This window comes from Juglans microcarpa x Juglans regia, chromosome 3D, assembly GCF_004785595.1.
Source record: "Juglans microcarpa x Juglans regia isolate MS1-56 chromosome 3D, Jm3101_v1.0, whole genome shotgun sequence".
NCBI lineage: Eukaryota > Viridiplantae > Streptophyta > Magnoliopsida > Fagales > Juglandaceae > Juglans > Juglans microcarpa x Juglans regia.
Window position 1 is genome coordinate 39,397,800 of NC_054598.1, and position 23,824 is coordinate 39,421,623.

The following is a 23,824-nucleotide window of genomic DNA, read 5'->3' on the forward strand; positions in this document are numbered from 1 at the left end:
ACTGCATGGAAAGATCCTTGAGACAATCGATGCGATGACATTATTGGAGGTTCTCGACCAGCACGGTTTGGAGACGTGCTTACTTCCAATTTTTCGATGACTTGAAGTATAGACTCTTTCGTGGTGCTTCAATGTTTGTATAGAAGAAAAATTATTAGCTATTGATCTCGAAATATATATTGATGATGATGCAATGCCTTTATTTTATTATAAAATGTTATATTATTTAGATTATCTATGCAAATACTAATTTTTAATATCATGATATTGTTATATATATCTATATCTATATCTATATTCATATTTCGAGAGTATATATGTTATAAAAAAAATATATTCATCATCTATTTTATTATTATTCTATCTTCATCTCATGATATAATATTAGATGATTAAAAATTATTTATTATATTTTATTTAATACCACATCATAGAATTATGATAAGAAAATGATAAGAATTGAGATAATGAGTAACACTACTATATAAATTTTGAAACAATAGTTTTATTCCCGCAGGGCTACATCATCCATTCTTAAATGACCATAAATTTTAAAATAATCTAAAATATTAGGGAATTTTGAACGTCGTCGAAGACAACATTTTTTTTATTATTATTTTAGTTCTTACATTTTGTCTCCTTTCTTTTATATTTAATTAGTTGAAATTAGCAATAGAACAAAACGAAACGGCCACATCCAAACAACTTCGCAATCAAGTTAAACAAAATTATAATCAATTTTATTATTTATAATATTCCTTAATTAGTTTTATTATTGAATATCCATAAATTTAGTAATTTAAGTTAAAGTAATTGCAGATGTCATGTCAATAAATTTATGGAATCTGAAATTTGAAAGGTCGTAGCCAGACACCTTCACTTCTTTCTTATATAACTCTATGCATGTCTTTTTTCTTTATATTTAATTTATTAAAATTGACAATCGAGGAAAACCACATTTAGATTTCTCTATAATTACCAGCCACACATCGTGTGGATATTTCAAACTTACTATCTCATTAATTGTAATAAGATAGAATTATCGCATCATTCATATAGTGAGTATGTAATAATATATGAGAAATTCTACTATACTTCTCATTTATGCCCTCATTTTATTCATTTGACGTGACATATGGTGTTACGTGATTTATTAAAAAAAATTAAAAGAGAAAAAAGTTAAAAACACAACATAAAAGAATAAAAAAGATTTTGAATTTTAGTATTCATCCGTTTGAATTTTCAAGAATTATTTTATTTTGAATATATATATTTTTTATTTTTTTAATAAATTATATAGATCACGTCAAGAGAACAAAATAAGTGGTATTAATTAACTAACATATCACCATTACTTATAACATATATGGAGATTATGATTTGGTGGGTTAGTTTATTTTATTATATTTTGTAGTGATTCACCCGTTCAGATGGCAAAAGGATCATCTTTTTCGCTTCGGAAGCAATCATTATTCATGTGCAGGGAAAATTGCAATTTTCTCTCTAGAACTAAAGCATTGACTTGATCAAGTACAAAGTGTCAGGTCAATATTATTGTTTACGTGAAAGGATCGGCCATTCTGCCGGCCAGCCTAGATTAATTATATATAATTAATTCATAATATTGTTGGGTCAATCAATCAATCGGGAATGAGATCACCAACTCTGTAGATTTGCGTGAAGCCAGACGCAAGTTTTTAGTATTAATATGAATCATGATCAACAAGAAGCTAGCTTTGAATATTGAACCAGGAAAGGCTCACCTCAGTTTCTAGAGGCAGGGAGGGCACTATCACATATCAGTATATATATGGACTATTGTCTCAAATATCTTTTGGGATTACAATAACTGTTATTAATATCGTACCATACTGACCGGTACGGTCGGTATTTATTATATAGGCTCAATAATCAGTACAAGTATTATATAAATTTTGTACCGATTTAAATATTATTCGTACCGGTTAATATTTTGATCTTAATTTTTTTTTTCATACTATAAGTTCATTTTTTACCTCTAATTCAGATTAGGTTATTTATAATTTATATATATGTATTTATATATAATTTATTCATATATAGATTATTATTTTAAAATATAATTTATATACATATATTTATATATATAATTTATTTATATATTAATTATCTCAAAATAATATACGAAATGATATTGATATTAAAATATTTCGTTCCAATTCCTTAACCAATACGATATTCGGTACGTATTCAAAACATTAATTACAACTCCTCCTCTTGACTTGTGGTATACGAACGGTCATGGACAAGAGGACTAGTACTCATGATGTTCTGCTCGTCCTTTTGCTTTGGTACCTGTTGTTAGCAACTACCACCTTTACCCAATATTGCCATGCAAATCCAAATGGCCTCTGCCTAAAAAACGAGAGAGAAGCCCTCTTGACTTTCAAACAAGGTATCATAGATCCTTTAAACCGACTCTCATCTTGGACAGGCGAGGAGTGTTGTCTGTGGAGTGGAATTGGCTGTGACAACGTTACTGGGCATGTCATCAAGCTAAACCTCCAATATCGTCCTAATTTCAGTACTGCACCCGAGTCACCTCCTGCAGCTTTGGAGGGTCCGATAAATGATTCTCTTCTGGTATTAGAAAATCTTTTCCATTTGGACCTAAGTTCCAATTCTTTTGGAGGTAATCGTATCCCAAGTTTCTTTGGTTACTTTCGGAATTTAAGATACCTAGACCTATCATATGCGGATTTTGAGGGTGCAATTCCATCTCAGTTGGGGAATCTGTCTAATTTGCAATATCTTGACCTTCAAGGTTACTTCCTGAATTCTGACGACCTTGAATGGTTGTCTCGTCTTTCCTTGCTAGAATTTCTAAACATGAGTTGGGTCGATCTTAGTAAAGCATCTAACTGGCTACAAGCGATGAACATGCTCCCTTCTCTATCAGTTTTACGCTTGTCTTCATGCAAACTTGATGACTATCAGCCTATTTCTTATGTTAATTTTTCATCCCTCGTCGAGCTTGAGCTTTCGTTCAACAACTTTGTTAATACAACATTTGACTGGCTTCATAGTCTTACCTCCCTTGTTACACTAGATCTCATGTCTAATCATATTCAAGTTCCAATGCAAGATGCTTTCAAGAACATGACTTCCTTGAGATATCTAAACCTTCGGTATAACAACTTTGCTTACATAAATTTTGACTCCCCTATACAATCTAACTGCTCTTAAGATACTTGGTCTATCATTTAACAATATTCAGGGAGTACTTCCTAATGCCAGAACTGGATCCCTTCCCCAGCTGATGGAAGTTGACCTGTCAAACAATGTCCTTGAAGGAGAATTACCAAAATTCTTGGGAAATCTTTGTAATCTTCGATATTTAGACTTGTCTCACAACAGATTTGAGGGAGGTGTATATGGAATTTTAGGAAACTCATCTGCATGCGACATGGAAAGTTTGGAGTATTTAAATTTGGCTGGGAATCAACTTTCAGGGACTTTGCCAGATCAACCATGCAAGTGTCAAAATCTATCTACTCTCTTACTTAACTCCAACTTGCTTTCTGGTCCAATTCCAGTCTCAATTCGAAATCTTTCAGTTCTTGAAGAGCTAGACGTCTCTAATAATTTTTTGGCCGGTTCTGTTTTCGATATGCATTTTTCCAACCTGACAAGATTGGAAAGATTTATTGCCTGTTCTAACTCATTGACTTTGCAAGTAAGCTCTGATTGGATTCCTCCTTTTCAACTTCAAGTATTAGAGATGGAGTCATGGCAAATAGGCCCACGATTTCCTGCATGGCTTCAGTCACAGAAAGGGCTTCGAGTTCTAAATTTATCAAATTCGGGAATTTCATATGTAATCCCTTCTTGGTTTTGCAACCACTTTTCCCAAATCAGTTTGCTTGATCTTTCTCATAATCAGATTCGTGGCACTATTCCAAGCTTAAGTTGTTCAGTAGCAGCCTCTGTTGATTCAAACTTATCCAGCTCACCCCCTCTCTTCTCTGACCCTTCTACCTTTCTGCTATTAGATCTCTCTAATAACTCATTTCATGGATTTCTTTCATCTATATTGTGTGAACATAAAGCCAGTATAAGATCTCTGATTTTTCTTGATCTGTCAAGAAACCTTTTATCCGGAGAATTTCCCAACTGTTGGAGTAGCTATGCTGATTTGCAAGTGTTACACTTGGGAAATAATAACCTTTCAGGAAATCTTCCAAGCTCCCTGGGTTATCTATCTGATCTTCAATCGCTCGTTTTGCACAGAAACAATCTGGTTGGAAATTTACCGTTGTCCCTGCAGGATTGCAAACTGCTAAAGCATGTAGATCTCAGTGAGAATCATTTCTCTGGTGCCTTACCCAGTTGGTTGGGAAATAGTTTAGAGAAGCTTAAGATTCTTGTGCTTCACTCAAACAACTTCAATCATAGTATTCCTCACGAGCTATGCCGTCTCAATTCTCTCCAAATCTTGGATCTTGCAGATAACGACTTATCAGGATTCATTCCGAGATGCTTATCTAATTTTAGTGCTATGGTGAGACAATTAGAAGGCTCTAGTAGAATCTTTGAGGATTTCTACACGTTGGGACAGCCCTGGTTCCTAGAAACAACAGCAGTAAAGGAGAAAATAACAGATCAATATAGTAACACACTTGCTCTCATCACAAGCATGAACCTCTCGCGCAACAATTTAGTTGGAGAAATCCCCCAAGAACTCACAAGTCTCTACAGCCTGCAATTCTTGAACTTATCCAACAACCAACTCGTAGGAAAGATTCCTGAGACAATCAGTGCCATGAAATTATTAGAGTCACTTGATATCTCAATGAATCAACTCACAAATGTACGTAATACCTGAAAGCATGATGAGTTTAAATTCATTGATTTTCTTGAACGTATCATACAACATCTTATCAGGAAGAATTCCAAGGAGTACTCATTTCCAAAATCTTACTGCGCTGAGTTTCATTGGCAACCATTATCTCTGTGGACCTCCACTTACTGCCAGCTGCGGTGGAGATGATACACCCTAGAGCCAATACCGGCTCTTAATGGAGGTGAAGGTGGCGCCGACAGTGAAGGGATTGGCATGAAATGGTACTTGTATGTAACCATACCATTGGCATTTGTAGTGTGGTTTTATTTTTTTATTTTTTCTTAACAAGATAGATTCATTCATAAATAAAAACCGTTCTTACAAGATTAAAACAAATTAAATTAAACTGTACATCATCAACTAGTGTAAATAAAAGGAGGGTCTTTTCCACTGTGGAAATCTAACATGCAAGGTGGAATAAAGGAAATGGGTATGCATCCATATAAATTCTTGAAAGCTGCCCACTGCGCAATGGAAAGCTTCTGGCCCTGATGGTTTCACTGGTTTGTTTTATAAGTAGTATTGGGACATCATAAAAACTGACTTCATAGCAGCCATAACAAATTTCTTCATTCATGATAAGCTACTTAAGGAATTGAATCATACCCATATTGCCCCCATTCCAAAAACAAATTGCCCAAACACTGTACATCAATACAGACCAATCAACCTCTCGAATGTTTGCTGCAAAATTGTAGCAAAGATCCTTGCAAACAGGCTAAAGAAGATTCTTCTAAGAATTATCTCTCCTCATCAAACAACGTTTGTCCTGGGTAGAGTCATCCAAGATAATATCATTCTTGTCCAAGAGATCTTTCATCATCTTAAAAAGAAAAGAGGGAGGGAGGGTATTACGGCAATCAAGATAGACATGGAAAAGGCCTTTGATATGATGGAGTGGAATTTCATTCTGAACATTATGATTGTGTTAGGTTTCAGCAGGATATGGATTAACTGGATTAAAGAGTGCATTACCACTGTTTCTTACTCAGTGATTATCAATGGGAATCCCTATAGATATTTCCATCATTCCCGAGGGCTTAGGCAAGGAGACCCTCTTTCCCATTTTCTGTTCATCTTAGGTACAGAAGTTTTAACGAGACTCATTACTAGGGAAGAAAATTTTGGGCTTCTAAAAGGGGTAGAAATTTGCAGAAATAGTCCCCCAATTTATCACTTGCTTTTTGATGATGATCTCATTATTTTTGGTAAAGCCACTTAACATAATGCTCAAATGTTCAAAAATTGTTTGGAAAAATACTTTTCTTGGTTGGGCCAAAAAATTCATTCCAGCAAATCATCCATTCAATTCAGCAGAAATACCCGTCCTCAAAAGAAAATCGAGATTAAGAATCTCTTTGGTTATTCAAATGATTCTTCAAAACTAAAATACCTTGGACTTCCTCTCCCTTTTAAAACTTCAAAAAAAAATTCATTTTGAAGATCTACAAGAAAGAATCTTTGAAAAACTAGCAGGATGGAAGACAAAAGTTCTCTCTCAAGCCAGTAGAACAACTTTAATTCAATCTGTTGCTAGCTCAATCCCTTCTTATGCCATGTCCACTCTCTTTATCCCAAAATCAGTCACAAAAAAATTTGACAAAACCTTCTCAAAGTTTTGGTGGGGATTCCCAATTGAAAAATAAAAAAATTTTACACCCAAATCTTGGAAGTCAATATGCAAACTAATGATTTCATCATCAGTAGGAATTTTACAAAGAAAGTTGTTTTCCATGTTTGAGATCTTGTCAGGGAACAAACCTTCTAAGTCCATGTTTGGATTGGGATTGGAAGAAGTGTATATGCATTTGAAATGATCCAGAAATGTGTTTTGAATGACATTTTGATCAGTCGTCCAGTGATTAGGATTCAGCTTTAAACTCTCAATGGAATTTGCTCTTCTCTTGATTGTTGTTGACAAGTGAAAGAATTTTGTGTTGAAATCAATCATTGTCAACCATTGAACTCTTGACTTTTGTCTCCAAAGGATTTCCTCCCTTTTAAGCTGTTCATCAAGGAGTGCATTGATATCAGCTTCAGACTCCATGTCTTGAGAGGTAAGATCATTGCTTTGAATGTTTGAAAGAGTTTGTTTCAAAAATTTTATGGAATTTTGAATGTTTCCAAAGTGATTTTTATTCCAAGTTTTTAAAGATTTTTTTACTTCTTTCAATTTTTTGGATAAAATAAAACCAGGTGTTCCAACATGAGAGGTATTCCAAGCTCTTTGTACCACCATTTGGTAGGTTGGGTCCCTTATCCAAAATTCTTCAAATTTGAAGGAATGTCTATGATGATTACTTCCTATGGTGTCCAAAATAATTGGAGAATGATCAGAAGAGCTAATGGTGAGGTGTTGAAGGGTAGCATCTGGAAAAAGGTTAAGCCAAGAAGAATTAGCAATCCCTCTATCAAGTCTTTCTCTAATGTTGCTAAGTCCTTGTCTGTTGTTGGTCCAAGTGTATTTTGGTCCATGAGAACTAATATCAATCATCCCATTTGTTTTCATGTAGGCTCTAAGTCCATTTAAGTTAGAAGAGCAAGCAAATGGTCGACCTCCTTGTTTTTCAAACTGGTTGAGGACATCATTAAAATCACCAATGCTAAGGACATGACCATTAAAACTATTAGTAATTCTCTCAAGATTGTTCCAAAAAATCCCTTTTTTACTATAATTTGCAAGACAATAAACAAGATTTAATAGCCACGGGGAATGAACAGGATTCGAGTACACAAACATAGTCATTACATTACTATTCATATAAACAGGTTCTACATCCACGCCATTTTTCCACTTACACAACAGTCCACCCCATTTACTGTCTGGTGTGGTATTTACATACAAGTTGAAATCTAAACTATTCACAATAGTACTAGTATTCACAGCATTCAAAATTGTCTCCGATAGGAAGACGATATCAAGTTTTAGAGACTTGATATTTGCCCTCAAGCTTCTAATTGCATGGAGACGGGCAAGACCCCTGCAATTCCAACACATGATCCTCATTTTTCATCTGGTGGCAGTACTGGCCCTGCCACATTGGTTTCAGAATCCAATGAAAATAAATTCAAGGTTTGAGTCTGAGACATGTTGTCCATGTGCCATGGTTCCCTTCGATATGGAGAAAATCTTGGCTTTTTTGTTTGCTTTTCTGAGATGTTGTGTTTTTTCCCTTTTGCATACTGGAAAACTTTTGCAATCGGGATCCTCTCCATTTCCTCAGAGTCTGAGAATATTTGATGTACTTGCTTTTGCTTGCTTCATTTACTGCGAGAATCATCTCCCAATGAGGCCGTCTCTCCCTGCCCTTCATGAGTATGCCTTTTCTTTGAACCAAGTTCAAGTTTTTCAGTAATTATTTGGCTGGAAGTTTTCAGTTTATGTTATTCTGTTTCGGAGAAGGAAGAGGATTGTGAATGGATTTTTTTTTTCTTCTGGGTGGACAGGATTGTGGTAGAACACAAGAGGGTATATTGGCTGGGTAGAGAATATTTCATGTGTGCAGGCGGTGTTTTCTTTCAGGACGTTGCTGTTTGGCTGGCCAGAGATGTTTGACTGCTTGGATTGAGCTGAATTTATGGGCTGAGCTAAGTTTATGGGCCATTTCAAAAGAGTTGGGTCAGGTTGTGAGGGGTTAAAAACCAGATTATTTGAGGATTGAGTTGAGCTGTGTATCGTATAAGATGGGTTCGATTTTATTGCAAAGCATGACCAGCCAGATGGGCTCACTAATAGTGATAAGGAATGGACCTTTGGAGTGAGGGAGTTCTGTTGGGCTCTTGAGCTATTCAAATTGTGCTATGATGTTCTTGAAAATCTTCTGTTGGATGACCTGTTTGTTTTAGTGGGTGAAGTGATGGGAATTGATGGTTGTGGATTGTAATTAAGGTCTCGTTTATTTTTAAAAAATATCTCATCTTACCTCATCATTATAATTTTTTTAAATCTCCACATAAAATAAAATAAATAATTTAACTTTTTAAATTCTAAAAAAAATAATATTAAAAAATATATTTTAATAATATTTTATTTAATTTTTTAATTTTAATTTTAATTCATTTTATCTTATTTTATCTTATCTCATTTTTAAAAATAAACGATCACTAAACTTTTAGTGGCGCATCTCTTACCTGTTGATCGCAATCGTTGTGATCAATGGAGTGGATGTTCTTGGCCTTTGCGAGGGGGACATATTTGACTATTTTTGTTCTGCAAAGAGATTTCCCAAGCCGTCGAATTACACGAGGGCTATTCACATTTAATGAAGTCACTTCAACAGACTGATGTGCTCTCATGCTTCCACGCGTCCTCAATAGTTCTTCTTCCATTCCATGCATGCTGAGATGCTCACCATGAACGATCACGCTGCTACGTCTAAGTGCACTGTTGTGATCAATTTATTCCAATCAAAAGATTATTTCTAATCAATTTTAGTTATAAATAGATTTTGTTGAAATTAACTGATCATAATCCGTTTTTCTTGCTGTGATTCTTCTTGGACCATCAGGCTGTGGGTCTGTTGCATTTCTTCCATCTTTTCTTTTCCTTTCGCACGATGATGAAAATTATGCCTTGTTTCCATATCTTCATTTCTGGCTATAGGTCCTCGCATTTCCAGTTGGCCCCATCTTGTTGCATACAGATGATTTTCATGTTGCCCCATCTTACCGTTTCAGCTCTCATCCATGGATCGAAGTTAGTAACCTCAGTTCTAACTTGAAACAGAGGACACACTTGCTGTATGTGACCTAGACATCCACAGCAGTAACAAAAGTCCGACAACCTTTCATATTTGAAACTGATCCATGTTGCTTGTCTTCTAGGCCGTGAGAGTGGAAACCCATCTGGAAGTGGATTCTCAACATTTATCTCCATTTGCACTCGCATATACTTTCTGAGGATTATTTTCATGTCCGTGGCTTGCTCTATTTGAATAAAATTTCCAAGCTTCCTTGCTATTCTTTCTGCATTTGCTGTTGTCATATACTCTAGAGGCAGTCCGTGTATTTGAACCCAGAAGATTGACATTTTAAGATCAATTTCTTGCAAGCTTAAACCAGTGGGCCAATCTCTAACTAACATATGAAAACCTCTGATATTCCAAGGCCGCTGCTCTAAGACCCTATTTTTCTCTTGCTAGGTTGGAAATGTGAAGAGAAAAGTGTTTGTGCATAGGTCTTCAATGGAGAGTCCGATCACAAAGCTCCATGCAGCCTTTATTATAGCATGCAGCGTAAGTTTGTTGAGCGGCTTGGATGAGATGATGCACTCAATGAGTGCATGCTCTGAAAAATATGCTGCATTTTCAATTTCTGGCTGCATTTTCAGTTTCTGGCTGTAGATCTAGGTCTATCCATTTGAGGATTTCTGAGGTTTTGATGCTTCCTTCCATTTTTGTCTTTGGGTTCTCAGAAGTCTCAAGAGGTTTCGATGGTAGATGATTGATTTGCAGGAAATGTGATTTTTGTCCATATTTGAGTAATGGACAGATGGTTTTGAAGAGTTTACGGGAAAGTGTGCGTTAGTAATGGTGGTTGTAATTAATGCTGGATTAAATGAGAAAAGATGGTAAAGGAATTGGGAATGGTGGTTGAAATTCTAGTTTGATTAAAGAAACTGGATAAGAACTGGTTTAAGTTGGGCGTGACTCACTGGGGAGGAAGGGAGAACTCATCTTTGAGAGTTGGCTGTAGCGTGGTTATAAGCAGTATTGGGTTCATTATAAGCATTCAACTAGCTAAGCTAGCTTGTTATATTTCGCTATTAGATCTTTTGTTTTAATTGGGGTAATTTGTTAACGTCAACTTTGGTAGTGATTCAAAGCGTAAAAATGGATATCCTAGCAGATCAGACCTGCTGTTTATCGAAAAATTAGTTTGAAACTATATTAATTAAAAGTAATTTTTTTTTTTTTTTTTTTTTTTTTGAAAAGGAAAAGTAATTTTTCTTTATTGTCGCTATTAGTAATCTTTCGCTTTCTTTTATAATAAGTAATAACATAAATAATATATGAAAAATATTAGAATAACAAATATATCTCACAAAATTAAATTAATAAATTAATGTGATTTATTGTAATGCATCATATTGTATCTTTTTTCTAATTATAAAATAAATTTAGTGTATCATATCCACTCATATCGATAATTAAAAAATTTTACTTTTATAAAAATTTTTTATTAAACTATATAACAATATTTCTCATCAAATATTAATATAAGGAAAAATCTATAATATTATCTTAACTCAAATGGCAACTTTATGAACTCCAGTACAGATATTTCGCTTGATTAGATTTAGATAGACAGTTAAGATAAAATAAGTTTAGAGGAAAGTTAAAAGTTGAATAAAATATTATTTTATTAAAATATTATTTTTTAATATTATTATTATTTTTAAATTAAAAAAAATTAAATTATTTATTATATTTTTAAAAAAAATTTATAAAAATTATAATAATAAAATGTGATAGATTCTTCTTCAATCCAAACTGGTTTTCTCAGAGGGGGGTCCATTTCCAGCGCCTGGTTTTCTCATTTTACAGATTCCTGCTCTAAAATTTCTACTACTTGTAGTCAACGTCCTTAGAAAATTGCTAACGGACTGCTCTGATGTCACCATCAAAACAAAGCTCTTTCTGAGATCAAGAGAATGCTATGTAAAACAGTCACCAAGATTTTTAGTAGAAATGAACTATACATTGGGGTTCTTTCACTCTGCAACTCCATGTCTTTGAAAGAGGGTCTGTGTGTTCACAGCCCAATTATCAAACTGGGTCTTCAACGTGACCTCTATTTGAACAACCACTTATTGTCTCTTTACGGGAAATGCTTTGGAGTGGGCAATGCACGCTACTTCTTCGACGAAATGCCTTACAAGGATGTTGTATCCTGGACTGGAATTCTGTCTACTTGTGTCCGAAATGGAAACCACGCTCAAGCTCTTGAATTGTTTGGTTCAATGATAAATTTCGGTCACTATCCAAATGAATTCACGTTGTCGAGTGCCTTAAGGTCATGTTCCGCTTTAGGGGATTTTCACTATGGAACTCGTATTCAGGCCTATATGGTAAAGAATGGTTACGATTCGAATCCAATTTTGGCAAGTGCTTTGATTGGCCTGTACTCCAAGTGTTATTGTACTGAAGAAGCATATGAAGTTTTTGGACATATGGATGGTGGTGATGTTGTTTCTTGGTCAACAATGATCTCTTCATTGGTTCAAGCTCAGCAATGGAGTCAGGCTTTACAGTTGTACATCCGAATGATTAAGGTGGGGATTCCTCCTAATGAGTTCACCTTCGTGAAGCTTCTTGCTGCATCTAGTTCTCTTGGTATAAGTTTCGGAAAATTAGTTCATGCCCATATGATATTACTAGGAATTGAGGTGAATGTTATTTTGAAGACAGCTCTTGTTGATATGTACTCGAAGTGCCGGAGGATGGAAGATGCAGTCAAGGTCTCAAATCGGACACCTGAACATGATGTGTTCTTATGGACTGCTATTATATCCTGTTTCAGTCGAAACATGAAGGTCAGGGAGGCTGTTGGTGCATTACGTCGAATGGAGATGTCCGAAATTGTACCAAATAATTTTACATATTCAACTGTCCTAAATGCTTGCTCATCAATTTTATCACTGGAACTGGGGGAACAGGTCCACTCACGGGTGATTATGGCAGGCTTGGAGGATGATGTTTCTGTTGGAAATGCACTGGTTGATATGTATATGAAATGCTCCAACCTTATAGACAATGCTTTGAAAGTATTTGGAGGGATGGCCTCACCAAATGTGATCACTTGGACTTCTCTGATTGCTGGCTTTGCTGAACATGGTTTTGAACCAGATTCTTTTCAGGCTTTTTTGGAGATGCGAGCAGTGGGGTTACAACCAAATTCATTTACTCTCTCTAGCATTCTCGGTGCTTGTAGAACAATAAAATCTCATGGTCAAACTATGAAGCTCCACGGATACATAATAAAAACCAAAGCAGAAAAAGATATAGTTGTGGGGAATGCTCTTGTAGATGCTTATGCTGGATTGGGGATGGTGGATGAAGCATGGTGTGTGATTAGAAAAATGAGTCACAGAGATGCCATCACATACACAACTTTAGCCACAAGAATGAATCAAATGGGTCATCATGGCTCAGCGTTAAACATCATCACGCACATGAACTATGAAGACATTGAGATGGATGGATTTAGTATGGCGAGCTTCTTATCTGCATCAGCCAGCTTGGGCTCAGTGGAAGCCGGAAAGCAACTACACTGTTGGTCTGTGAAATCTGGTTTGGGTTGCTGGCTATCAGTCTCAAATAGCCTAGTTGACTTGTATGGGAAATGTGGCCGCATGCATGATGCACACACAGCTTTTAGGGAAATAGATGAGCCTGATGTTGCATCATGGAATGGGTTGATATCTGGGTTAGCATCGAATGGTTATTTCTCCTTCGCTTTATCTGCCTTTGAAGATATGAGGTTAGCGGGAGTCAAATCCGATTCAGTTACATTCTTGTTAGTGCTTTCTGCTTGCAGTCATGGAGATTTATTGGACCTGGGTCTTGAGCATTTTCGTTCTATGAGAAATATACACAATATGGTACCACAATTGGATCACTATGTTTGCTTAATTGATCTCCTTGGACGAGCTGGCCAGCTAGGGGAGGCAATGAAAGTGATTAAGACGTTGCCCTTCAGGCCAGATGCTTTGATATACAAGACATTGTTGAGTGCCTGCAGATTACATGGGAATGTACCTCTTGGGGAAGACATGGCAAGGCAAGGTCTCAATCTTCACCCATCCGATCCAGCTTTCTATATACTACTTGCAAACTTGTATGATAGATCAGGCCAGTCCGACTTTGGTGAAAAAACTCGTAGGTTGATGAGAGAAAGAGGTCTGAGGAGTAGTCCTTGCCAAAGCTGGATGGAGACAAGAAACCAGATTCATGTCTTCACTGCAGGACACGGATCGCATCCAGAAATTACTAAAATTAAGGCAAAAATAGAATCACTTATGATTGAATTCAAGCACCGGGGATATTTATACCATAGCAATGGAGATAGATCTTATCATAGTGAGAAACCAGCTACTGCTTTTGGTCTTCTTAACACACCATCAAAGGCCCCAATACTCATAATCAAGAATACACGCATGTGCATGGATTGCCATAGCTTTATAATGCATGTAACTGAATTGGTTGACAGGGAAATAGTATTAAGGGAAGGGAACCGGGTCCATTCTTTCAAGAAGGGTCGCTGCTCATGCAGAGGCTGTTGGTAGTTGTCAATAGAGGGGGGAAACATATCGATCTGTTCTTGTGTACGCCATGATCATGAATTTCTTCTCTGAGGACAACATTCATTGTGCTTCTACGGTGACAGATGTTTAGAAAGATTATTGCCAAGAGAAACACAGTAAAGTCACTCATGGTATTGATTTTGGAGTTTTGGAAAGATTATTGAGAAAGTTGAAAATCTAGACATCGATTTATAAAAATGTGAAAACTTATGGTATTGATTTTGTAATTAATTCAAAAAATATTATATAAATCCTCGCTTTGAAATTGTTAAATTTACAACTATTATAAATTTGCGATAAAAATCTTATAAATTTCATTATCATTGTAGCATAAGTCACTAATGTTAGTGGGAAAAGCGCACGTGAATAAACAACAGACCGAGTACTACTGTACTCACTCGTAAAAATCCAACAGAATAGGCCCAAAGACCTCCACACTTGACTCGCCCATTTCTCTCAAACCCAACGCTGCCAACAGCACCTCACCAACAATAACGAAAGTCGAAAGATGTTCCTGCGGGCTATCGGACGGCCATTGTTGGCTAGGATGAAACAGACGACGGGGATCGTGGGCCTTGACGTGGTGCCAAACGCGAGGGAGGTCCTGATCGACTTGTACTCCAAGACGCTCAAGGAGATCCAGACGGTACCGGAGGACGAAGGCTACCGGAAGGCCGTGGAGAGCTTCACGAAACACAGGCTCAAGGTGTGCCAGGAAGAGGAGGACTGGGAGGCTATCGAGAAGAGGCTCGGATGTGGTCAGGTCGAGGAGCTCATCGAGGAGGCCCGCGACGAGCTCACTCTCATAGGAAAAATGATCGGTCAGTATACTCTGTTTTTTTTAAAAGAAATTTTCTCTTTTTAGTATTGTTTTTATATGTCTATTTGGGTTGACGAGAAAATAGAGGAAATCGTATGTAAGATTTGAATTCATTAAAAAAAACTGTTTTCTTAATATTGTTCTAATACGTGGTTGTGTTTGGTTTCTAAGGAAGGAAAAGAAAAGGAAACGAAGATTTTCGTGTTTGTGGTAATCTGAGAGGTGTACAGGTCAGGGGAGAGTTTGAGTTCAGTGGGAAATGATGAGTTCATGCGGATAAAGATCTGATTGTGATTTCACCTATGTTCCCTGTTTGGGCTGAGAAAGTGAGGTAGATAATAAAGTGAATACTTTCTTTTGGGGTGGGGGGATGAGGTTTGACTTTGTTCTGCAATGTGGGACATTTGGCATAGATAAGTGAAGCTTATACTGGAAATGCATCAATCTGTAAAATTCTGTAGTGTGTTCGTGTTTGTTATTGGTTCCATAGCTGATATAGAAAGGAAAATAAGAGGTAGTAAAAGAAACGTGTGAGTTTCGTGTCATTTGGTGCTTGAAAGAGTGTACTGACCCAGGCAGAAAGTTGTATTAGGTTTATAAAACGTGTGAGGTTCGTGTTATGTCGAAACCAGTTAATTGAGAAAAAGGTTTATACTATAAAATGTGGGGCAAGTTTGTTGGAGTCTTGGAGATACTTTATAAGGTCCTTTGCACCTTAAGAGTTGAAGATAATCTTTTGAGTGAGTTCTTTCCTCGTTCTAGGTTTATCCAATTGTGGTTTACAAGGAGAAATTTGAAGTTTTGAAGCATTGGATAAGGGACTTTTGGACAATTTTCATGATAGTCTTGTCACGATTCTTTCCTCTTGGTAAGAAATGGGGATCCCTGTGAACTTTTGAACAAATTTCGGAGTCCTCGGGAAGTCCAATGTTTCTAGCACTTCTTAAGACAGATTTGAGCTTCGGCTTGTGCAGGCCCCTTCAATTCCTTTGAGTCTCAATATTGTATTGTTTTTAAAGTTTTTTAAGGGCTATTTGTGGTGCCAGCAGCGGAAATGAATTCATTGTCAAAAAGAATTTATAAGTTGTTTTACACTTTTACTTACAAAATATATATATATATATAAGGTATCTTACGTTACTTCTAATTTATTGATGACACTTCAATTGTCTGGAAGAAGAAAACTTCCTCTTTTATGCTTTGGGATTGTATTATTATTGAAGTTAGATTGGATAAAAGCATCATTGAGGTTAACTAAATAATTCTTGGCTACAATTCTTTGCAGACCTCTTACTTGGAAACTAGTATTGACCCCTTTATATAATGGTAACCGCACGTTCAATTACCATGGAAATATGTTTCTGCAATCTTTATGCTTTGTTGTTGTCTGGATTGTTACTATCTAAGTTTTGGGACAATTTGAAATAGACCACAGGTTGATCGTACACATTGAGTTTCCCATCAGAGAGTCATTTATATGTGAGATTGTGTCAGGCTACCTTGAAAGTATGAGTAATATATCCTTAAAATTTTCAGAGCCTACTGCTTCTAATTGGTGTTAGCTATACTTGATAAGTGCACAAATTTAGTTTGTAATGAAATGGATTTTGTTTTTTGCGTTATGTTGGAATGCAGAGTGGGATCCATGGGGGGTTCCTGATGACTATGAATGCGAGGTCATCGAGAATGATGCTCCAGTTCCTAAACATATCCCTCTGCACCGACCAGGTCCTCTTCCAGAGGAGTTCTACAAGACACTGGAGGCTCTTACTTCAGGGCCAAAAAAGGATGAGACTGCAGTCACCTCCAGTGAGTCACAGTCGAAGGAGTAAAATGCTGTATGTTCATTGGGGAAAATTGGATTCCAGAGCTGAATCTGTCCTCTTTCTTTGATCATATTCTCCTGATTTTGTTCTCATATAGCAGGAACTGTTTGCTAGATGGAATAGTTTCATTTATGGGACAAGGGCTTGTATCTTAATAATCTTCACTTGAATAAGTCGTAGAGCATCTGTTATTTCATTCAACGTTCATGCATCTGTGGGAATGAAGTAGTTATATGTTAAAAGAGTTAGCTGTCTGGCGTTTGAAACTTGGGAGTGTCAAAAAGTAAGGGGCATAAAGCTATGCAAGATTCTGTTAATTTCCTGAACGTGGAGATTAAAAACATCAATAGGTTATCGTTTTGGAATCCTCTTAAGTTACTTTTAATAATCACAAGATGAAGTCCGATGATTTGTCCCCTTTTTTTGGAGTCAGTGTCGCTGAGAAAACTTTGCTTCAAACCCTTCTCCAAGAGTACTAGCAAGCCCTTCCTTGATTATTCATTCTGGGTTTTCTTCTTTCTTTCGTTTAGCCATATCTCATACCTGTACTATATGGGGTCTTGACTCTTGTTCAGGTAATCAAAACGCTTCAAAAGGGTCTCCGGTCTCCAAGTCCATTTGCATGGCTACGCAAAGAAGAAAAGGTGTACAAACTTTAATCGCAATACATATTTTTCTTATTTACGAATTTGTTACTAAAATAATTCAGTTTTCTTTTTATCTCAATATTATCATTTCTTTATGGTCTTATTTTCTTCTCAATTCGTTATATTTCATTATAAGTTTATCCTCTAAAAAGTTAGAACATTCTGAGTTTAGATAACATGCAATTAATATATTTCAAGATATTCGTATTTTATTTTTTACCAAGTTAATAATGACTTTGCAGTCTAATGGCATTTACCCCTCTTAGTAGCTAGGGATGTTCGGGGATCATCCTATGTTAATTATTTTTTTCCATTCAAATCATTTTAGTAACCAAATAGCTTACACAGCAAAGCATATTATATATATACAAGGCGAGTTTCATGACTCATTTGTTGTCTGATCCACTTCTTTGCAGTAGTTGTAGGACAAAATGAGCTTTTCAAGCCACACCAAAGATGGAGTCACACCCTTTTTTTGTCGCGTTTCTTTAATAAAATAGCATCTCTATTTTGTCTCTTGAGCTGAGCTACCTCGTGAATGATGCAGTACCATTGCACACTTGTATATAATAATATCTTGTATATGAAGGACTATTATTGTAGTTACTTCCTTTTAAATAACATATAGTTGACCAAGCATTAGCATTTAATAAATTGTATTTGACCAACTCTAATTTCTAAGAATAAACAATATAATATGATTGACCTAAGAAACCATTAGGAAATTGAAAACAATAAAAATAAAGTTCCGTTTAGATTCAAAATTTATTTCAACTCATTCATCTCATAATTATAATTTTTTTAAATTTTTACATAAAATATAATAAATAATTTAATTTTTTAAAATTTTAAAATAATAATAATATTAAAAATAATATTTTATTCGACTTACTAAAAATAATCTAAACAGGCCTAAAATCCGATTATGTGAGGAGACAAAAAGAGGTCTTCAATTTTTTATCTGTCTCGTGAGGTTCACACGGTCTACGGGCCGTCCTAACTCTCAATTTCGAACAGACAAGTGTCGTGCACCCACTTGATATTTAATATGCTTCCTCTCAAAAAATAATTCAATAATTTTTTTTTTTTTTTTTGTGCTATATATTATTCTTCTTTTTTTGAGATTTTTCGACCACCTCGAAAAATCAAAACCCCTCAACTGTTTGAAGAGTCGTCAATCAAAGTTCAAACACGGGGGAGCACATAAGATCCCTTCAAGGGTGGTTAGAAGAGGCACTAAATAGTCAATCAAAATGCTACAAATAACTATATATATATATATAACACATATTTTAAGTCGATTAATAAATTATAATGTTTTGTTCGAATTTAAAGTGATGAATGTATATGTCAAATGCCTATAGTTTGGTTAGCATAACCTCCAACCTCTAAAATTGAAATCTGGAGTTCGAAATCCTCCTCTCAAAAAAAAAAAAAAAAAAAAAAAAAAGTGATGAATGTATATATATGTTACAAACTAATATTTTCATTCACTAAACTTACTTTCTTGCTCTCCAGAACTAAATTAATTGATGTTGGTCGTTTAATTGCCTAATCACATGCATGAATTTTGATCATCCGTTTAACTTATGGAGGCGATTGATCATCCTCAGTATTCAAAACATATGAATTTTATAATCAAATTGAAGTCACTTTTGTTCCCGAACAATTTATTTATAAGTATATATCTAAGTTATGTTAATTATTATAGGTTGCTTGCAAGCAAAAGGGAATCCATGTTCTAGACTTTTACCTTCTGATAACATCTAATTACTTATTGCCCAAAAAAAATATCGTAGTTATTGGCTAATTATATATTATAATATCACGATGGAAATTCTTAATTCACAAAACAAATAAAACGAAAATGCACTAATATTATCACGAGGGTGATTCAACTCTCTTTTTCTTTATGGATTCTAGACTTCTCCATCTACCACCTCCTCATCCTCCTCCTCATTATTATTATCATCATTGTCGTCAAGCCGGCAAGCTATTTTGCCCCGTAGCAGATGTCTCGTGGTGGGGCAAACTACTCCACCATGTCCTCCAGCATTCAGCTCAATGCAGGCTACTACTAGAACAACAAACAAAAGTTCGAAAGTGGAAACTCAAAAGGCCTCGTGATCCATAAAAACAGGACAACTATGTAATGTATTTACAAAAATATTTATAAACCAAAATCGAAACAATTAACTTTTTCTTAAAAGAACAAACTGAAACCTGTGGGCGAAAGAGGTTCTTTCCATCTTTTTTCTATGTTATACCTAATTGTTGGGCAAAGATAAAAGAAGGAAACTATACAAGGATTAAAACAAAAACAAAAACAAAAGATTCCAAGTCTCATGAGCAGCCATCCATGGCGGCGGCTGAGTCACACTGAGGCCAAGAACCTGAATTTGCTCTACCACCATCCGAGAAATTGTCCCCGGAGCCTCCACCAGGACTACCATATCCAAGCTGTTGCAGCCCCATGAAGATGTCCTGATCAGTCATGGCCATGTTCGGAATCAGAATCTGATCATCATCTTCCTGATCGTCGTCGTCGTCGTCGTCTGCATCATCCGCCATTTCCTTTCTCTCTTTGTCGTTCGCATCAACCATGATCTTACTAGCTTCGTTGCTGTTCTTGTTAGTAATAACTGCCTCTTCATCTGTTTGAACTGTGAGCTGGGTTGCGGGAGAGAGGCTTGTCGTCGACTGTGGAGACGAGCATGAAGCTGCATTAGCTGTGATCGGTGACCCGGAATTGTCTTTGTCTGTGGACTTAACGCCGGATGTGGAGCATTTGTTGCGTGTACTGCCGGAGAGTGAGTTTCGGTGGGTGGGCCGAGGGTGGCTGTGGTCACCGGTGTACGTGACAATGAAGATGTTGGGATCGATGTTGCTTCGCTCTACTTGTTTTCTTGCGGGGCACCCTTTTGAGCTGCTGCACCGGTAGTAGTTTCTGTGTTTTTTCAAGAACTCGACGATTAGATCGAACTTGATACGAGAAAGAAAACATTTTTCATAAAAGGATCAGCGAGATATGTGTAAATAGAAATTAAAACCTTGGATATGGAGAACCTTTGATGGGCTTTTGTCCGTATTTACGCCATGCCCACATATCCGCTGACAGATTCTCTGCGGTCACATGGCATACCGTTCTCTTCTGCTGGCTCTTCCTGTAAATTGAAACAACGAAATTTGATCGTATTCATTGCCATACATAATATTGCGGGTGTACAAAAACTTCATTTTTTTTTTCTTTTGGTATCTTAAGTACACAGAAACAAATCAATGGAAAAGTTAAACACACCTTTTTCTTGATCTGGGGGCCTGAGATTGCATTGCTGCGGGTAAAGACATTGCAGAACTGGCACGAGGCCTTTGGAACTCCTGTTGATTGACTTGCTGTCGTTGTTGATACGGTTGATTTTGTTGTTGTGGTTGTTGCTGTGCATGTCTCCGTTGTTGTTGGTCTTGGACTCCTCCAAGCCCAGAAGATGAGGAGGCCGATGGTTCGGGTTTGAAACGAGACATAACTGCACTAATCGTAGGATTGGGCTGTACTGGGTGTCGCCGTCTCTGTACATCTAAAATGGAGGAGGAATTAGGACTAATTATACGATGGCTACTCGTGGTAGTGGCAGTACTAGTGGGAGTAGTGGGGAAAAAGGACTTGCAAAGTTCTTGCAATTCATGGAAAGCATTGGTTCTGGGCTCTGCAAGAAGGGGAAAAGATAACAAGTCATTTTCCTCCTCAAAAGTTAAAGAGGCCAGGCAAGCCAAAGGGTCTTCTGAGGCGGCGGCGATACTGGTGTTGGTGTTGGTGGCGATGCTGTTTTTGGTGGCGGCGGATTTGCAACTCCGCACCACCGCATGTAGATCCCAGTCATCGGCCATCGACTGATCAACACTTACTATATACCACCGGCAGCCAATGATCACCTAGAAATCCCCCCCACAATATTTCTGATCTCTGCTCCTTCTTGCTATACCCTCAACCCACAATTAGCACAGAGAGAGAGAGAGAGAGAGAGAGAGACGACAGCGCTGACTTTTGGGGGTAAGGGAGGTACCGAGAGGAAAAGATGGAGATGGAGCACTGACTTGGTAATTTGTTAATTATTTATAAAAGGGCAAGAAATAATAGCTCATTAAAATATTTTTAAGTACAGAATTAAGAGAGATAATTAGGAGGGTGAAGGGCTTTGCCGTTTTGTGGGCGGTGGGGCCAATACCGAGTTAATTTAGAGGCCAGTAAAGAGACACAAGTTGGGGTTTCTTTGCTTTTCCATTGACTTTGTAGCAAATGTCAAAGTGGCCCAAAAGGCTAAAAGCAAGGTGGCAATGAAATTAAGGAAGGAGGAGGGTCCCCAAAAAAAAAAAAAAAAAAAAAAAAAAAAAAAAAAAAAAAAAAAAAAGAAAAATGCGTCCACCTCCACCTCCACCTCCACCTCCACCTCCAAATGCTTTTAACTATTATGTCTTTGTACTCGAAATCTAATTGGGTTGGCCGCGTGCGTGCGTGCGCGCTCGCAAACGGGAGGGTTTTGTGTTCGGGGGGTTGTGAATGCAGCAATTTTTTGGTAGTAACCTGTGGTGGATCGGCATAGCTTGTCTTACCATTGGGCTACATTCCATCCTGTGTTTCAACTTCAAGCACGTACTCCTTCCTGGGAGTGGGGCTGCTATCACGCACTGGGTTGGATTGGAATAAAGAAAAAGGTATACCAATTTGGAACAATGGAATCTGAAGCCAGTCCCACTCTCTTTGATTACTTACCACTGGCCCCTATATATATATATATATATATATAAAATAAAGCTCGGATCACTCATGTTCTTGAGTTTTAACCAGCTTAATCGTTCAAACTTCACATGATTTGTCAAAAATTCATTTAATTCAATCAGATCATTTGAGAGAATTATTCTTATTCTTAGATGACCGAGTCTTTATTAATTAATTTCTTTTACTTTAAATTTCTTAATCTTGAATAAATCAAAGTTTTACTTTAACCTTGTCATTTCGTTAGTTTAACATGTAAGACGTTGGGTTGCTTGAAGGTTACATTAATTATTACTTGAAATTATGAAGCCATCAATGTCATGTGAAACCTGCAAATTAACCTTCCTTAATTAACCTTTTTATGCTACATTACTCGTGTATATAGTAAAAGTGATAGCAAGCAAGTGGTGATAAAGAAATAACCAGGAATTCTCATATATACTGGTCAAAATACGACGTCGCATTAAAAAATAATAATTGTTAAAGGTAAAGATCAAATCATGACTTGTATAATTAAGAATCGATTCATGAGCTGGGTTGCCCGGCCGTCGTGATCTCTTATTAATTGTTACTTGTAATTCATGTTTTCATTGAAGTGCATGGCATGGTTGTCAAGAATAACTATATAGCAGACATCAACAATATTAGTACATGATATTAAGTTCATTGATTTCAGATCTTAATTAACGACCATATATAATAATAATATATTCCGCGTGTATTCTTGTTAGCAAGAATTTTTTTAATGTACGTGAATGTCCTAGCTAGCTAATTGTTACCGCGTACATGATGTGATTAATCTTTCTGATGAATATTATTGTGAATATTATTGTTATGTATGAAAATATGACGTGCTTATAATGGTTAACTACGCTACGCTAAAAGGCAAGTCAAGGTTAGATTCCTCTTACGATCTTTGATGAAATATGAGATTATGCTTGAATGAATGAATTTGTTATTCAATTGATTGAATGTTACTAAAATCATATAAAAGCTATGAGATGCTAATGCAATAATTCAAGTCAAGTATGCCATGTAATGGAATAGTCAGATTATCAAGCCATGTCCATATAATTCATAGATTATGTATGCCATGTTCATATAGTACTTAGATCATGTATGCCATGTTCATGTAGTACTTAGATCATGTATGCTATGGAATGTCATAAAACGTTCAGAGCATGTTATGTCATATCATGTTATGCTATGTTATACTATACTATGTACAAGAATATGTCATGTTATGCTATGTCATGTACAAGAATATGTCATGTTAGAAATGTTCATGAAGCCTAATAAATTCTCATACATTAAGAAATATAAGAAATGTTATGGTGTCACGGACTCAAGCGTGGTTAACCACAAGTTAAGTGAAACACGGACTCAGGTATTTCAGTTAAGTGAAACACGGATTTAAGAGTGTTTCACTCCATGTTACTCAGTTAAGTGAAACAAGGACTCAAGTGTGTTTCACTCCATGTTAAGACAAGATAAACAAGTTATTATGCATTCACGTTACATGTTTGCCCTGATTATGTATGCTTCCGCTCATGATGATGAATATATATGTGCTA

The 23,824-nt window shown here is 36.3% G+C and overlaps 4 protein-coding genes across 6 annotated transcripts; 3 read left to right on the forward strand and 1 right to left on the reverse strand.

Moving 5' to 3' along the window:
• The first annotated feature begins 2,280 nt into the window (after positions 1 to 2,280).
• Positions 2,281 to 5,877, forward strand: LOC121255322 (receptor-like protein EIX2). Its single transcript, XM_041155585.1, has 3 exons — positions 2,281 to 3,111; positions 3,257 to 4,849; positions 5,815 to 5,877. Exons 1-3 carry the CDS (start codon positions 2,281 to 2,283, stop codon positions 5,875 to 5,877), a joined length of 2,487 nt encoding a protein of 828 aa, XP_041011519.1.
• Positions 5,878 to 11,384: 5,507 nt separating this feature from the next.
• LOC121255935 (pentatricopeptide repeat-containing protein At5g52850, chloroplastic) lies at positions 11,385 to 14,268 on the forward strand. The gene has a single exon (XM_041156498.1). It carries the CDS (start codon positions 11,535 to 11,537, stop codon positions 14,166 to 14,168), a length of 2,634 nt encoding a protein of 877 aa, XP_041012432.1. The 5' UTR covers positions 11,385 to 11,534; the 3' UTR covers positions 14,169 to 14,268.
• A 260-nt stretch (positions 14,269 to 14,528) lies between these two features.
• On the forward strand, positions 14,529 to 17,580 carry LOC121255936 (probable NADH dehydrogenase [ubiquinone] 1 alpha subcomplex subunit 5, mitochondrial). Of its 3 annotated transcripts, none has more exons than XM_041156500.1 (3): positions 14,529 to 15,007; positions 16,642 to 16,844; positions 16,933 to 17,080. In XM_041156500.1, the coding sequence occupies exons 1-2, from the start codon at positions 14,695 to 14,697 to the stop codon at positions 16,836 to 16,838; spliced, it is 510 nt and encodes a 169-aa protein (XP_041012434.1). In that variant the 5' UTR covers positions 14,529 to 14,694; the 3' UTR covers positions 16,839 to 16,844; positions 16,933 to 17,080. The 3 variants fall into 3 exon arrangements, with proteins under 3 accessions (XP_041012434.1, XP_041012433.1, XP_041012435.1); XM_041156501.1 differs by lacking the exon at positions 16,933 to 17,080 and adding an exon at positions 17,408 to 17,580 and having other exon boundaries at positions 14,560 to 15,007; XM_041156499.1 differs by having other exon boundaries at positions 16,642 to 17,080.
• Positions 17,581 to 19,587: 2,007 nt separating this feature from the next.
• Positions 19,588 to 21,666, reverse strand: LOC121254099 (probable WRKY transcription factor 27). The gene is made up of 3 exons (XM_041154063.1): positions 20,778 to 21,666; positions 20,530 to 20,643; positions 19,588 to 20,426 (listed from the first exon to the last, which is right to left on the reverse strand). Exons 1-3 carry the CDS (start codon positions 21,362 to 21,364, stop codon positions 19,823 to 19,825), a joined length of 1,305 nt encoding a protein of 434 aa, XP_041009997.1. The 5' UTR covers positions 21,365 to 21,666; the 3' UTR covers positions 19,588 to 19,822.
• Positions 21,667 to 23,824: the final 2,158 nt, after the last annotated feature.

Coding starts and splice junctions, on each gene's coding strand:
- LOC121255322 (XM_041155585.1), top strand. CDS start 2,281: ATGGACAAGAGGACTAGTACTCATGATGTTCTGCTCGTCCTTTTGCTT. Junction 3,112..3,256: donor TCATGTCTAATCATATTCAA/GTTCCAATGCAA, acceptor AACAATATTCAG/GGAGTACTTCCTAATGCCAG. Junction 4,850..5,814: donor CAATGAATCAACTCACAAAT/GTACGTAATACC, acceptor TGATTGTGTTAG/GTTTCAGCAGGATATGGATT.
- LOC121255935 (XM_041156498.1), top strand. CDS start 11,535: ATGCTATGTAAAACAGTCACCAAGATTTTTAGTAGAAATGAACTATAC.
- LOC121255936 (XM_041156499.1), top strand. CDS start 14,695: ATGTTCCTGCGGGCTATCGGACGGCCATTGTTGGCTAGGATGAAACAG. Junction 15,008..16,641: donor TCTCATAGGAAAAATGATCG/GTCAGTATACTC, acceptor GTTGGAATGCAG/AGTGGGATCCATGGGGGGTT.
- LOC121254099 (XM_041154063.1), bottom strand. CDS start 21,364: ATGGCCGATGACTGGGATCTACATGCGGTGGTGCGGAGTTGCAAATCC. Junction 20,644..20,777: donor GCCCCCAGATCAAGAAAAAG/GTGTGTTTAACT, acceptor TTCAATTTACAG/GAAGAGCCAGCAGAAGAGAA. Junction 20,427..20,529: donor AAAGGTTCTCCATATCCAAG/GTTTTAATTTCT, acceptor GAAAAAACACAG/AAACTACTACCGGTGCAGCA.